The sequence below is a fragment of the Panthera tigris genome, chromosome E3, assembly GCF_018350195.1.
Source record: "Panthera tigris isolate Pti1 chromosome E3, P.tigris_Pti1_mat1.1, whole genome shotgun sequence".
In the NCBI taxonomy this organism is placed as follows: domain Eukaryota; kingdom Metazoa; phylum Chordata; class Mammalia; order Carnivora; family Felidae; genus Panthera; species Panthera tigris.
The window spans coordinates 28,430,186-28,444,482 of NC_056675.1; the positions used below are offsets into that span (position 1 = coordinate 28,430,186).

A 14,297-nucleotide genomic window follows, 5' to 3' on the forward strand; every position below is an offset into this window, starting at 1 on the left:
CCGCTCCCCACGCTGGCCAAGATGACACCAAGGGAGGCCTAGCGGACAGGCTCCCCAAGACCCCGTCAGCCATATCTGCTTCTCTCTCTCCTCTGTTAGCTCCCAGGTCATTGCCACCTGCAGCCCCACTTTCGGTGGGGTCTTTGTGGCAGTAAACCCCAGCCAGCCCCAAAACTCTATAAGAAGGGAAAGAAAATATCCTGGGCGGTATTCACGTCGATTGCCACTCACTCCCCTCGTAGTATTTATTAAACGCTTGCTATGTGCCAGCCCCTGCTGTAGGCTCTGGGGACAGAGTGAAGGAAACGCGCAAGGGCCCTGCTTTCTTGGGGCCGACGTGATGGGGGCACACAAATGAGAAAGGGTAAGGGTGTGATGTCGAGGGAGGGGCATGTGTAGTGAGGTCATAATAAAGAGAAGGAATGAGCCCTGCAGGTGTCTGGAAGAAGAGCTTTCCAGTGGTAGGGACAGCAAGTACAAAGGTCCTGAGGCAGGAGTGTGCCTAGACCAAGGTTTCTCCACGTCAGCACTATTGACATTGAGGACCGCAGAATTCTTTGTCGTAGGGGCTGTGCTATGCATTGGAGGATGGTTAGCAGGACCCCCAGTATCTGCCCACTAGCTTCTAGCAGCAACCACCCACCAGGTGTGACAAATGACACTTGGGGAGGGGCACAGTCCCTCCTACTTGAGAACCACTGTCCTACTGTCTTTGAGAAGAAGCAGGAGGTCAGCGTGGCTGAGGCCGAATGGCTAAGGGTCAGAGCAGTGGGAGGTCGGACGTACTTCGTGAATTGTCGGGACGCTTTACCTTTTATCCTGAGTGAATTGGGAACCGCACCATGATCCCACTTTTAATGGGTTTTAACGGGTCCTTCTGGCCACGGGGTGGAAGATGGGCTATAGCACATGAGCAGGGGTGGAGGGCAAGGACAGAAGCAGGGAGAGTGGTGAAGAGCCTACTGTAATACCCTGGACAAGAGGCAAGGCTGGTTAGACCCTCCTGCCACAATAAACTGAGTGTGTATGTGTGTGTGTGTGTGTGCATATGTGCAAGCAGCTGTGTGCACGCACGTGTGCACATGCAGGCATGAGCGTGTGTGCACTAGAACGTGTGCGTGAATGTGTGTGCACTTGTGCATACACGTGAGTGTGCATGCACACGTCTGTGGCTGCACATGTGTGTGGCACGTGTGGTATGCCTAAGGGTGTGCGTTTGTATGACTGCAGGAGTGTGCATGAGTGTGCGGTGTAATGCATGTGTGTGCTTGTGTGACGGCACGTGTGTGTGTGCATGTGCACCTGTGTGGGGCAAGGTGGCCGCTTAAATAGCCGGACAAGGACTGTGAGAGAGAAGGACAGCTCCACGCTTACCCACAGTGACCTCTGCATGAGTCGCCAACAGGAAAGGCTGGCTCTGTCCGGGGTGCACCAATTCCACGCGGACTCAGGCTGGGCCCTGCCCAGGGACATATCTCCCCTCCTGTGTTGCCAGGATAAACCTCACTGTGCCCCAGGGTCATCTGCTGGCGGTTGTTGGTACAGTGGGAGCAGGGAAGTCCTCTCTGCTCTCTGCCCTCCTTGGGGAGCTGTCAAAGGTGGAGGGATCGGTGACCATCAAGGTGAGGCTGCCCCCTGCCTGTCACAATGTCCCTCTCCCCACCTCCCTCCCGGTCCCCCCCACTCCTTTCCCCTCCTCCCCTCTCCTGCTCACTCCTCTCTGCTCCTCCCCGCTCCTCCTACTTCCCCCAAATCGCTCCTACCTTCCATCCCTATCTGCCTTTTGATGGCCGAAGTGAGTTGTATTTTAGGGTTCCGTGGCTTACGTGCCCCAGGAGGCCTGGGTCCAGAACACATCCGTGGTCGAGAATGTGTGCTTCAGGCAGGAGCTGGACCCGATGTGGCTGGAGAGGGTCCTGGAGGCCTGTGCCCTGTGGCCAGATGTGTGCAGCTTCCCTGCAGGGGTCCACACCAAAATTGGGGAGCAGGTGAGGGTCTCGGGGCCTTCTTGTGGCAGGAAGGCATCGGAGCTCTGGGCTATTTGTCTGCCTGGCATGTGGGCCTTGTGGTGGGAGGGACAAAGAGGACACAAGGAAGCAGCAAAGTGGGACAGACAAAGGAAGTTTAGTTCAGGGCCAAACATGTAATAAATGCTCAATAAATAGTTGTTAACGAGTGAATGATTGAAAATAGAGACCAAGGCAGAGACCTGTGGCAGGGTTTGGAAGCGAGGGCTCTCAGCGACTAGGAGTGAGGAGACCTGGGCTCCTGTCCTGCCCTGCCCTGCTTTTCTGGGTGACATTGGTCAAATAGCTTTTCCTTTCTGGGCTTCACCAAAGGGTCTGGGGCAGAGATGTCCAATAGACAGGATATATGCATCTGGAGCTACAGATTGGGCAGGGGTCAGCAAACGATGACCCACAGGTCAAGTCCAGTCCATCATGTGTTTTTGTAAATGAGGTCTTAGGGGAATACAGTGACGCCCATTCATTTAATGGCGGTCCATGGCTGCTTTTGCATGACAGGAGCAGAGACCAGGGTTAACATAGTTACTGTCTGGCCCCTTACAGAAAAAGTTTGCTAGCCTCCAGATTAGGCAGTTGAGAGTGAAAAACTAGGAGCTGCCATTAAGGAAATGAGTGGGTTTCCAGAGAGAAGAGGAAAGGGCCCAGGACAGGGTCTGGAGGAGTCCCTGTGTGGCCTGAGCCATAAAGAGCGGCTGACAAGGAGTGTCCAGGGAGGAGGATGGGTGTCCTGGAGGCCAAGGGAGGGTGTGTTCCAGAAAGAAGGAATACTTGCTGCCCTCCCTCTGTGACCAGCTGTCACATCCTTAACCAGACATGTGCGCTCCCAAAACTTGCCCACCCCCATCCCCGGTGATGGGAGCTGCATCCCTCCAGAGCTCGGATCCCAAACCTTGGTAGCATTCTTGGTTCTCCTCTCTTTCATACACCCATACATCTAATCCATCAGCAAATCCTGTTGAGTCCACCTTCAAAGAGGACCCAGAGTGTCCTGGCATCATCCACCATCAATTCCCCCCTACGTGGCTGCCCTGCTTTCTTCTGTCATCACGCCTGATAGCTTAAGCCCAGTGCGGCAGCCAAAGGGATTCTGTTCATGCCTAAATCAGACCTCATCCTTTCTCTGCTTGGGAATCTTCCAAGGTCTTCCCATCTCTCTCAGAGTCAAAGCCAAAGTCCTGATAGTCCGCAACAAGTCTTCTCAAGGTTTGGCCCCACTCATCTCTCCAGCCCCATCCTATCATGCTCCCCCTTTCCTGTTTCACTCCAGCCACATTGATCTCTGTATGTTCATTACACACCCAAAGCATGCTCCCACCCTGAGGTGCTCTTCTCTCTGCCAGGGATCCACGTGGTTCATCCCTCGCTCCCATCGGGTCTCAACCCAAACGTCCCCTTAGTGGAGAGGCTTTACCTGACTGCCACCCCCAGCAAAGCAACCCTGTTCATGCTGGTACAACATACATGCTAATTCTGCTTAATTCTTCATAGCACATAACATCTTGTGACAGGTGATAGATTTGACTTGTTTGTTTATTAATTACATGTCTCCCACCCTACCCTCATTAGAATGCAAGATCCATGAGAGTAGGGACTGGGTTTTGTTCATTATGGTATCCCCAGAGCCTAGGACACTGGGTGTAGCCATGTGGAACATATGAGTGGAGTGGAGTAGAGTGGAGTGGAGTGGAAGAAAGGAAGAGAAAAAGAAAAGGAGAGAGAGAGGAAGGAAGGAAGGAAAGAAAGAAAGAGAAAAAGAAAGAAAGAAAGAAAGAAAGAGAGAGAAAGAGAGAGAAAGAAAGAAAGAAAGAAAGAAAGAAAGAAAGAAAGAAAGAAAGAAAGAAAAAGAAAATAAGGTTGGGCAATCAGAGAAATGACTGGTGTCCTGAGGAAGGCGGTATCATGCGGGGGAGAAGCGAGAAGAGAAGCCAGACTCAAGGAGAAGTGAGCCGGAGGAGAGAAGGTCGCTTCCCCCAGACAGCTTGGCTGGAAGGGGAGAGGCGAGGCTGGGTGGAGGCTGGTGGGGACGCTGGTTCGAGAGCAAGTGTTCGAACCTGGGAGCTGGCCCTCACTCTGATGAGCATGACGTCCACCCAGGCCCCTGTTCCTCTCCTGTGGCCACAGGGCATGAATCTCTCCGGGGGCCAGAAGCAGCGACTGAGCCTGGCCCGGGCCGTGTACAGGAAGGCCGCTGTGTATCTGCTGGATGACCCCTTGGCGGCCCTGGATGCCCACGTCGGCCAGCAGGTCTTCAACCAGGTCATTGGGCCCGACGGGCTGCTCCAGGGAACAGTACGTTTGGGAAAACGTGTCAAAGTTCACAGGGCAAAGGCAGGGGAAGTCCTAACCCAACCCTCTCCTCAAGTCCAGTTTTCCTCTTTATAGTGGTCAGCTTTTGTCTGACAATGCTGCCTAACAAACACCCCCCGATCCCTGTGGCTTGCGACAGCAGTTATTTCTTGCTCATGGGTCCGCGGTTAAACTACTCCAGCCATAGTCAGGTCACCGGCCAGGTTCAGGGAAGCCCTGTGTCTTCTTGTTTCAAGACACAGGTTGAAGGAGCCCCTCTATTTCTCCACCGGAACATAGAGAGAGAGGGCGGGAGGGCAAGAAGGGGAGCTCCTCCCACACACGGCCCCAGGAAGCTGCCTGCCCCTGAGCCCCCAGCTCTGGATGACTGGTCAAACACACCAGTGTGACCTCTACCCCTTCTTTTCCCAGACACGGATTCTCGTGACCCACGCACTCCACGTCCTGCCCCAGGCTGATTGGATCGTGGTGCTGGAAGACGGAGCCATTGCAGAGATGGGTTCCTACCAGGAGCTTCTACGCAGGAAGGGGGCCCTGGTGGGCCTTCTGGATGCAGCCAGAAGGCCAGGAGATAGAGGAGATGGAGGTACGGGCTGGGCTTTGCTGGTTCTCTGTTGCCGGGATCCTGCCCCCGCTTGAGGAGAAGGCTCCAAGGATCCCACGGGCATGCCTGGAAGGCTCTGGCCACACCCTTCCTGGGAGCCCAGGCCTGGAAGCAGACAGCTCTCTGGAGAGGCCACCCAACCCCCCAGTTAGAGCGAGCGACACCTTCTGTGAGCCAAGGAGAGTGCTAAGTTCATTGGATCTGCCTTATGAGGCATGTGCCATTTTGGTTGCCGTTTTACTAATGAACAAACTGGGGCAAAGGCAAGTACTTTTTCTGAGGTCACGACATTAGAACTTGGGTGTGTTCAAATCTGGAGTGTTCAAGTCCTAACTGCTGCAGAGGCTGAGCAAATGGTCATTTGGTGGCTAGAGGCCAGAAGGCCCACGACACGCCAGCTAGGGCTTCTAATAACCAGAAAATACCGTGCCTTCTGGAAAAACGATAACGCGTTGGAAGTGACGTCACCGATCCAAGCTCACCCATAGTGGGTGATAAAGACCCCCGTGGCACCTCACATACATTAGCTCATTTAATCATCGTGGTGCCTCTGTGAGGTCAGTGCTGTAATTATGTCCATTTAACAGGTGAGAAAACTGAGGCCCAGAAGTGAAGGAACTAGCCCAAGTTTACATGGCTTATAGGTGGCAGTGCTGGGATTTGAACCCAAGCAACTTGACTCCAGAGCATGTGCTTTTTCATCAGTAGGCTGTAGGCTGCTCCCCCGCCCCCGGCTCTCCCCCAACCCCCACCACCATGGAAAAGCGAGGACCCACAGCCAGGTGCCCCCAGAAAAGGCTGTGCCTTTTCTGAAAACATCTGTTGCACAGAACAGGGGCTCACCCTGGTAAAAGTCCTAAGCGTCAACTCGCAGTATCATCATCCTGGAGCTCGAAGATGGGGCCTGCCCAACCTGGAGGATGGTCAGAGGCAGGGTCCTTCCTGAGGAAGGTGACCCCCGAGGTTGGGTGTGAGTTGCCTAGAAAAGAACATTCCAGGTACAAGAAACTGCTCATGCAAGGCTGTCGGGGGACACCGGAGAGGTTTGCCATGTGCAGTGTTTGCTACTGTTTTCCAGCCCCAAGTTCATAGCAGGTGCGCAATTATATTTGCTAAGTGAATGAGCGCACGAATGAGTGATTCAATGAGTAATGGTCCCAGAAGAACCCAGGGAGGATTGAGAGACGTTGCAGGAGCCAGATCATGGGCAACAGATGCTCAGACAAGTTAAGGCCATACAGCCGGTGGGTGTCAATGCCCACGTTTGGACCCCGATTACTGGCCCCCCATCACACGACAAGACTCCTTTGACCTTGCAGAAACAGAACTCAGGACTGATGCCAAGGACCCCAGAGACCCTGCCGGAAGTCGGAGGCCCGAGGGTGGACCCGAGAGGTGAGTCCGCCGCGGTGCTGAGCGTGGGGAGGGCGCAGGCTGAGGCTGTAAAGGCATTGCTGGGTCAGCACCCGCAGCGTGGGCAGGTCAGGGCGGCCAGAACCATTCTGGACCTCACAGCCGCTGAGTGCCCGCTCTGGGGGCAAGACCAGCCGAAAGCTGTTTGATCTTCAATGGGCCAAAGTGGTTAAGTCCTCATGTGGCCAGTTCATAGCAGGACCAGTTTGCCCTCAAATATGATGAATGCCCTAAAGTTTGTTAGGTTGTCTCATTGCCAGAGAGGGGCAGGGCTGGTGCCAGAGAAAGATCCTCGCCATAGTTGTTAATGATGTGCCCAGCCCTGTCGTTCGTCATGCTTTTTCAGGCTTGCTACACAAAGGGCTTGAGTCTACACGCGTGGGATCACTTGTTACAGGCCAGAACACACGTGTGGGCGTTCACCACGAGGCCTGCTGTCCCCTCGTCCCCAGCCCCTTCTAGACAGGCCATAGCTGGACTCATTGTGGGGCTGTCTGCAGCCCTGGAACCTTGCCACCTGGTACTCGCCCTTTTTATGGAAAGTGACTTTGTCAACAGCAGACCACTGGGCAGTGGACACAGGGCGAGCTTAGGTGACAATTGTTGGGGGACTCCTAGGGTACTGTGAGGGTCCTTGGTCCCTGGGGAATGTAGAGGCTGAGCACAGCTCCTCTCCATGCCAGGTAGCCACCCCGAGCACTCCTGGGTCTTGCACTGGGCAATCCCACTTGTCCTCACCGTGCACAATAATCCCAAGATCAGATAGATGATATAGGCAGGTAGGCAGGTAGGCAGAGAGAGAGAGATAGATAGATGACAGACTGATGAATGATGGATGAGTAGATGATTGATTGGTAGCTAGACAGACCGACATAGACTAACCCCATTTTACAGCTGAGGAAACTGAGGCACAGACAGGCTAAGTCAGCTGCTCACGGTTTCAGTCACCAGATGGCAATTCACATTTGAGTTTAAGGCAGCCCCCTCATCCACAGATGAAAGGAAGATACGAGAAGTCCTCAACATTTGAATTGCACAAAACTGACCCTCTTCCAAGGTGGACTAACAGACCTGAGGGTAAACAGCAGGGGCAAAATGACCATAGCAATGCTTAGGCCAAAAGGAAAACTCTGAAAAACAGGTCCCAAAGTTGAGTAAATAAGTTCATTCAATGAAACAGCATCGGGAGAACAGGCTTGCTCGCCTCTGGGGAAGGAGATGGCATTTAGCTGGGCACCGTGGAGGGAGGACAGAGCGCGATGCCCCGTGGTGCTCCATATGCTGGTTGTATGAGTGAGCAAAGGAATGAATGAGTGAAGAGTGTATGTCAGAGGTCACCGGCTCCCAGTGGCCATGAGGGTTGGGTGCGCACACACCCCCTGGACAGAGACGCTGACTTGTCTTCATTTCCTCTCAGTGACAGGTCCATGAAGTTGTTGGTCTCTGAGAAGGACAGAGTCGCTTCAGAGGCCCAGCCAGGGGCTCCCCTGGATGATCCAGAGTGCGCAGGATGGTCAACAGGAGAGGATGGCATCCAGTATGGCAGGGTAACCACCAGCTGCTCCCTCTCCTCTACGTCCGCTGCTACAGCTACGCACTCCCCGGGGCTCAAGACCTCCCATCAGATACAGTGCTGGGCAGGGAGGCGGGGGGGAGACTCACTTTACTGGACACCTACTGTGTGCCACGTTGGACTCTGGACACTTCACGTTTCTTAATGCTCACAACCACTCCAAAATTAGATGGTGACAGCTCCATTTTAGAAATGAAGAAACTGAGGTCTTAAAGAGTTTGTCTGCGTTCTCAGAGCTAGCAAGGGACTTAAATCAAGGTTGCTCAGAGCAAGCAACCTGGGACTTAAATCTAGGTCAGTCAGAATCTAAAGTTTGTACTATTTCATTTCTTCTATGATGCTTTGTCCACCCCTCCTTTCACCTACCTACTTTTTCATTCCTCTGTCTGCCTACTTTTCCATTTATTCACCACCCACCCCATCCATCCTACTCATCCATCCAGCCACCTACCCATCTACTCACTCATCTATCCATCTCACCTACCCTCTCACCCATTCACTCATCCAGCCATTCATCCATCCACCCACCCATCCATCTACCCATCTTCCATCCATCCATTCATCCATCCACTTATCCACCCACCCATCCATCTACCCACCTTCCATCTATCTACTCATCCACCCACTTATCCATCTATCCATCCATCCACTCCCTTATCCATCTATCCATCCATCCACCCACTTATCCACCCATCCATCTACCCACCTTCCATCCACCCATCCATCCACCCACTTTTCCACCCATCCATCTACCCACCTTCCATCTATTCATCCATCCACCTGCTTATCCACCCATCCATCCATCTACCCATCTTCCATCCATCCATCCATCCATCCACCCACGCATCCACCCACCCACTTTTCCACCCATCCATCTACCCACCTTCCATCTATCCACCCATCCACCCACCCATCCATCTACCCACCTTCCATCTGTCCACTCATCCACCCACTTATCCATCTATCCATCCATCCACCCACTTAACCATCCAGAATCCATCCATCCACTCATCTATTCATCTGCTCTTCTATAGACTCACTCATTTATTTATCCATCCACCCATCTACCCTTTCATTCACTCAACTACCCATCATCCCACCCAACCATCCACCTACTCATCCACCCAAAAAACATTTACAGAACCCCCACTACATGCAGGCAATGTCTCTACTTTGGTGGATGTTGCACACTAGTGGGGGGAGACAGTCAGCAAATAATTAGGCTAATGAGCAAGGTAATATCAGATAATGATAAAAAAAATAAAGAAGGGAAATGAGATGGAGACCAACCAACTGAGGGTCACAAGCCTGCTTGGATTAAGATGCCCTAATGGGTGATGCTCGAGCTGACCCCTAAAGTAAGGAACCAGCAGCTGACAGAGGAGGAGGGAGAGCATTCCAGGCAGAGGGAACAGCAGGTGCAAAGGCTCTGAGGTGGGAAGGAGTTTGGGGCACCAGAGAAAAGAAAGAAATCCCATGAGACCAGCAGATAGTGAGTAGGAGGTAAGGTCAGAGAGACAAACTAGAAGGTGAGAATTTCTTCTGAGAGCAAGAGAAAGCCATGAGCAGGCCAGCAGTAGCAAGATAGGGTCAGGATGATGTTTCCAGAAGTTCACTCTGGCTGCAGCCAGGTGAAGAACTTCAGATTTGTGGCAGCTGGACCTTAGCAGGTGTCTTAACCTCTTTGTGCCTTTCTTTCCTTATCTGTCAGGTGGGAGTTATGATGGGGGTAGACACACACGCCTGTCCTGTAGTATGTGTTCAATAAATCACTCCAAAGCCAGAAAGTGCCACAGCTTTAAAGCTCCCACTGGCCTTTGGAGGGTTCTGCAGAGGAAGGGGGTCTTGAGGCTAGGTGGGGCCTGTAGGAGAGCTGGTGCTCCAGGTGGTAGGAACCGAGAGAGCACAGGTAAGGTCTGCACCGTGGTTCCATCTGCCCTGTTGAGAGCCTCACCTGGTCTTTTCTTCTTTCCTTTCCCTCCGGGGCCTCTCTCTGCCCCCATTCCCCCTACCTGTGCTACAGGTGAGGGCCACCATGCACCTGACCTACCTACGGGCTGTGGGTGCCCCACTGTGCCTCTATGCACTGTTCCTCTTCCTCTGCCAGCAAGTGGCCTCCTTCTGCCGTGGCTACTGGCTGAGCCTGTGGGCCGACGACCCCACTGTGGACGGGCGACAGACCCAGGCGGCTCTGCGTGGCTGGATCTTCGGGCTCCTGGGCTGCCTCCAAGGTACCCCTCGCCCGCCTTCCTCACCCTCCACCCTCCCGGCCCCATCTGAGGTGCTCAGGGCTCCCTGGCCCACCCATCCCTGTCCTTTCTGGACATCTGTGCAAACATCCTGGGCCCAAGCGCAGACCTGCATCCTTTAGATAAGGCTGGAAGGAGTGGGGGGCAGGACACATCCCTCCTTTCCTGGGATCTTCAGAGTCTGTGCCAGACTCCTCAGCAAGTGCAGAACCTTGGCCCCCAGATGTTGGGGTAGCTGAGGACTTGGGTGGGGACAGACCAACTGCAGTGGTTTGGATGGGCCAGAGACAGTTTGCCCCACCTCAGAAACAGAGTGAAGTCAGCCCCATTCCAGGCACATAGATGGGCATTGAGAGAAAGGGGGTATATTAGTTTCCTAGGGCTGACAGAAATTACCACAAACTTGGTAGCTTAGAACAACAGAAACTTCATCTCTCAGCGTCCTGAAGCCAGCAGCCCAAAAACAAGCTGTCGGCAGGAGTGGTTCCTCCTGGAGGCTTTGAGGGAGCGACAGTCCCATGCCCGTCTCCTAGCTTCTGTTGGGGGTCTCCAATCCTTGGCTTGCATATGCCCCCATTCTGTGCCTCTGCCTTCATATCACCTTCGTCTCTGTCTCTGGATGTCTTCTCTTCTTGTAAGGACGGGAGCTACTGGATTTAGAAGGCATCCTAAATCCAGGGTGTTACCACCTTAAGATCTTTCACTGAAAACGGCCACAAAGACCGTGTTTCCAAATAAGGTCACATTCCGAGATTCCTGATGGACACGAGTTTGCAGGGTGGGGAGGCACACTGTTCAACCCACTGTGGGGTGGTTCCATCAGGGGATACTCAGGATGGCCAAAGCATAAGATGGCCATCATGGGGTAGTTGGGGGAGGGGGGTCTCGGCTCTCACGCTCTGACACCCGCTCTCTCCCCAGCCATTGGGCTGTTTGCCTCCATGGCCATGGTGCTCCTGGCAGGAATCCGGGCATCCAGACTGCTTTTCCAGAGGCTTCTGTGGGATGTGGTACAGTGTCCCATTGGCTTCTTTGAGCGGACGCCCATCGGGAACTTGCTGAATCGCTTCTCTAAGGAAACAGACACAGTAGATGTGGACATCCCAGACAAACTCCGGTCCTTGCTGATTTATGCCTTTGGACTGCTGGAGGTCAGCCTGGTGGTGACGGTGGCCACCCCTCTGGCTATTGTCGCCTTCCTGCCGTTGCTGGTCCTCTATGCTGGGTTTCAGGTATGGAGAGATTGGGGAGGCCCCTGGGGCCAGCTCGGGTCACCTCAGCCAGTCTCTTGCCTCTGGACAGGATTCAGCATAAGAGGCTCTGCACAGTGGAAGAACCCCTAGAAGAATTCCCAGAAGCAGAGACACCACAGTTTACTTCTAACATCTATACTCAACACTGTCTCCCGAATGTCCGTGTCTAAGTTCTTAATATCTTACATTTTGTCCTGCTGCTGCTGAAATCAGCTTCCCGTTCTCCAATTATCTAGAAACCAAGGAGGCCTTGCAAGGTCTCTAAGTGTTGTATTAGGCTTGACTCTTTCAGTTGCCAGAGCTGGAGACCAACTGAAATTAGCTTAAACAAAACGACAGAAATTAACGTCTTACGTCCCTAAAGCGCAATGAGCTGGTTATCACCAGGATGCGGTCACTCTCTCCATATCTTTGCTCAGGGGGTCTCAAAGTGCCATCTCAGACCAGCAGCGTCAGGACCACCTGGGAGCTAGTGAGAAATGCACGTTCTCAGGCCCCACCCAAGAACTACTGACTCTCAAGTCACGGTAGAAATGGAGCCCAGAAATGTGTGTTTCAGCAAACCCTCCAGATAATTCTGATGCATACTAATGTTTAAAAACCACTGGCTTTAGCTCTGCGTGGCCTGATTTTGGACACACTGTCTTTCTAGGGTCTGATGGGTCTGATGGCCCCTGACAACCCTATACTCACAGCATCCCACCTGAGCAAGTCCAACCCAAAGTAACTTTTACTCCAGCTCCATATTCATAGGTCAGTCCCAGGGAAGATTTGACTGGCCTGTTTGGGGGCTCATGTTCATCCCTGAGCAAATCACAGTGACCAGAGGGTTAGCACACTCTGACTGGCTAGGCTGCGTGAGGCTACGTCCTCCGTGATCGGGTCCCACGTTTGAACTCTACCCTCCACCTCCACCCCAGGTAATCAGAAATAGAAGAGAAAAAAACACGGTAGTCAGACAAAAACCACAGCCACCACTGTCTTCTCGATGTCTTCTTGACCTGGGGAGGGTCAGCTTAAGGGTCGGGCAGAGGTGGATTTGAATCCGGGCCCTGCCACTTGCTTGCTGGAGAGGCCTGGACCTGATCCCTCTGGGCCTCAGGTTTTCTCACCTGTAAACTGTGAAGGACACCAGTGCCCACCTCACATTAATAAATACTGTTTGTAAAGAGGCTGGCACACAGCCTGGCTGGTTGTTCAGCAGATGCATATCCTTCTGGCTGGCACACCGCTTGTGGCGTCAGAGCAAATAACCCCACGGATCATTTGGACATTGTTATGTTCCCAGCACCGGGCAGGTAACCTCCAGTTAAGTGAGCGGATTCCACTTGGCCGACTGCCTTCCTTGTCCTTTATGGTTTTGTTCCCACAATGACTGGCCCTAAGTGAAGCAGTTGGCTTTAGGGCTGGGAATGAGACATTCACACTAGATGAGTGGTTTCTCAGTCCTGGCTGTACGTTAGAATCGCCCAGAAGGGTTTTGAAAACTACCAAGGCCAAGGTGGTACCACCAGAGATTCTGATTTAATAGTTCTGGGATGGGGCACTGGAGGGTTTTGCAGCTTCCTGGGTTCTTCTTTTTTAATTTTTTTCATGTTTTTTTATTTTTGAAGGAGAGAGAGACAGTATGAACAGGGGAGGGGCAGAGAGAGAGAGATAGGGAGACACAGAATCAGAAGCAGGCTCCAGGCTCTGAGCTGTCAGCACAGAGCCTGACGCGGGGCTTGAACTCGTGAACCACTAGATCATGACCTGAGCCGAAACCGGATGCTTAACTGACGGAGCCACCCAGGCGGCCCTCTGGGTTCTTCTTAAAAAGAACCATGTAACTCTGATTCTGCAGGGAAAATAGAGCCCAGAGAGGGGAATCAACTAGCCCAAGGTCCCACAGCAAGCTGCTAACAGAACCTGGTCTGAAACCCTGTACTTGAGGCTCCCTGTGCATCTCAAACTACCTCTCTGTGTCTGTGACTTCTCCCCTCCCCACCTGTCCCACTTCAGAGCCTGTACGTGGCCAGCTTATGCCAGCTCAGACGCCTCGAGTCAGCCAGGCACTCGTTCGTGTGTTCCCACGTGGCCGACACGTTCCAGGGCATCACAGTGGTCAGAGCCTTCCAGGCCCAGTGCCCCTTTGTGGCTCAGAATGACATGCACGTGGATGAAAGACAGAGAGTCAGTTTCCCGCGGCTGGTGGCTGACAGGTAGGAAAAGCATGGGGGCAGGCAAGACCCTGCAAGACATCTGTGTTCCCAGAGAGTGAGACGTAGGGTCACGCTATGTGGCCAGAGAGATCAAGCGGCCTGCCCAAAGTCACACAGCAAGTCAGGGATAAAGCTGAAGCTATACCCCGTGGGTGCACTTGGCTCGTACCGTGAGCAGATGGAGTCTGGCCTGAGGCGTCCTCAGCAGCAGGTGGACAGGAAGTACAGATGTCAGCAGAAGGGAAGAAGCCTCTGTTGCCAGGCCGCCGGACCAGCCTCTGTTGCCATGGTGATAGAGCAGCTACGTAAGCATCCTCAGCCTCTTTTCATTACTAAGTAAGAATACTCAGGCTTTGAGCACAGACGGACACAGGCTCAAATCCCAGCTCTGCGACTTACCAGCTGGGTGACCTTGGGCAGGTTTCATACCTCTCTGAGCCTCGTTTGTCAAGGGGGATGTCACTTATGGGGTGGCTATAAGGATTAAATAAATACACTCAGAGCTAATGCTTGTAACATGCTTACTATATGCTCAGCACGGTACTGAGCGCTCTACATGGATTTGTTCTTTTAGTCCTAAAAACAAGTCATGAGGCCGAGACTGTTTTATGGATGATGAATCTTAGGCACAGAGAGATTTAGGAACTTGCCCAGGGCCGCACAGTGAATG

The 14,297-nt window shown here is 53.1% G+C and overlaps 1 protein-coding gene and 1 long non-coding RNA gene across 3 annotated transcripts in view; one reads left to right on the forward strand and one right to left on the reverse strand.

The window, feature by feature from the left end:
* ABCC6 (ATP binding cassette subfamily C member 6) overlaps nucleotides 1-14,297 on the forward strand; it is a 51,474-nt gene that overhangs the window by 27,573 nt on the left and 9,604 nt on the right. For both annotated transcript variants that reach the window (XM_042971139.1, XM_042971138.1), the window contains exons 16-24: nucleotides 1,496-1,622; nucleotides 1,812-1,988; nucleotides 4,149-4,316; nucleotides 4,746-4,920; nucleotides 6,258-6,333; nucleotides 7,769-7,898; nucleotides 9,948-10,155; nucleotides 11,095-11,405; nucleotides 13,428-13,627. In XM_042971139.1, coding sequence (XP_042827073.1) covers nucleotides 1,496-1,622; nucleotides 1,812-1,988; nucleotides 4,149-4,316; nucleotides 4,746-4,920; nucleotides 6,258-6,333; nucleotides 7,769-7,898; nucleotides 9,948-10,155; nucleotides 11,095-11,405; nucleotides 13,428-13,627 — 1,572 coding nt within the window. The remainder of the gene's footprint in view (nucleotides 1-1,495; nucleotides 1,623-1,811; nucleotides 1,989-4,148; nucleotides 4,317-4,745; nucleotides 4,921-6,257; nucleotides 6,334-7,768; nucleotides 7,899-9,947; nucleotides 10,156-11,094; nucleotides 11,406-13,427; nucleotides 13,628-14,297) is intronic.
* LOC122234537 lies at nucleotides 4,152-14,274 on the reverse strand. Its single transcript, XR_006212306.1, has 3 exons — nucleotides 13,797-14,274; nucleotides 5,782-5,917; nucleotides 4,152-4,301 (listed from the first exon to the last, which is right to left on the reverse strand). It is a non-coding gene; the product is annotated as an uncharacterized LOC122234537 (long non-coding RNA).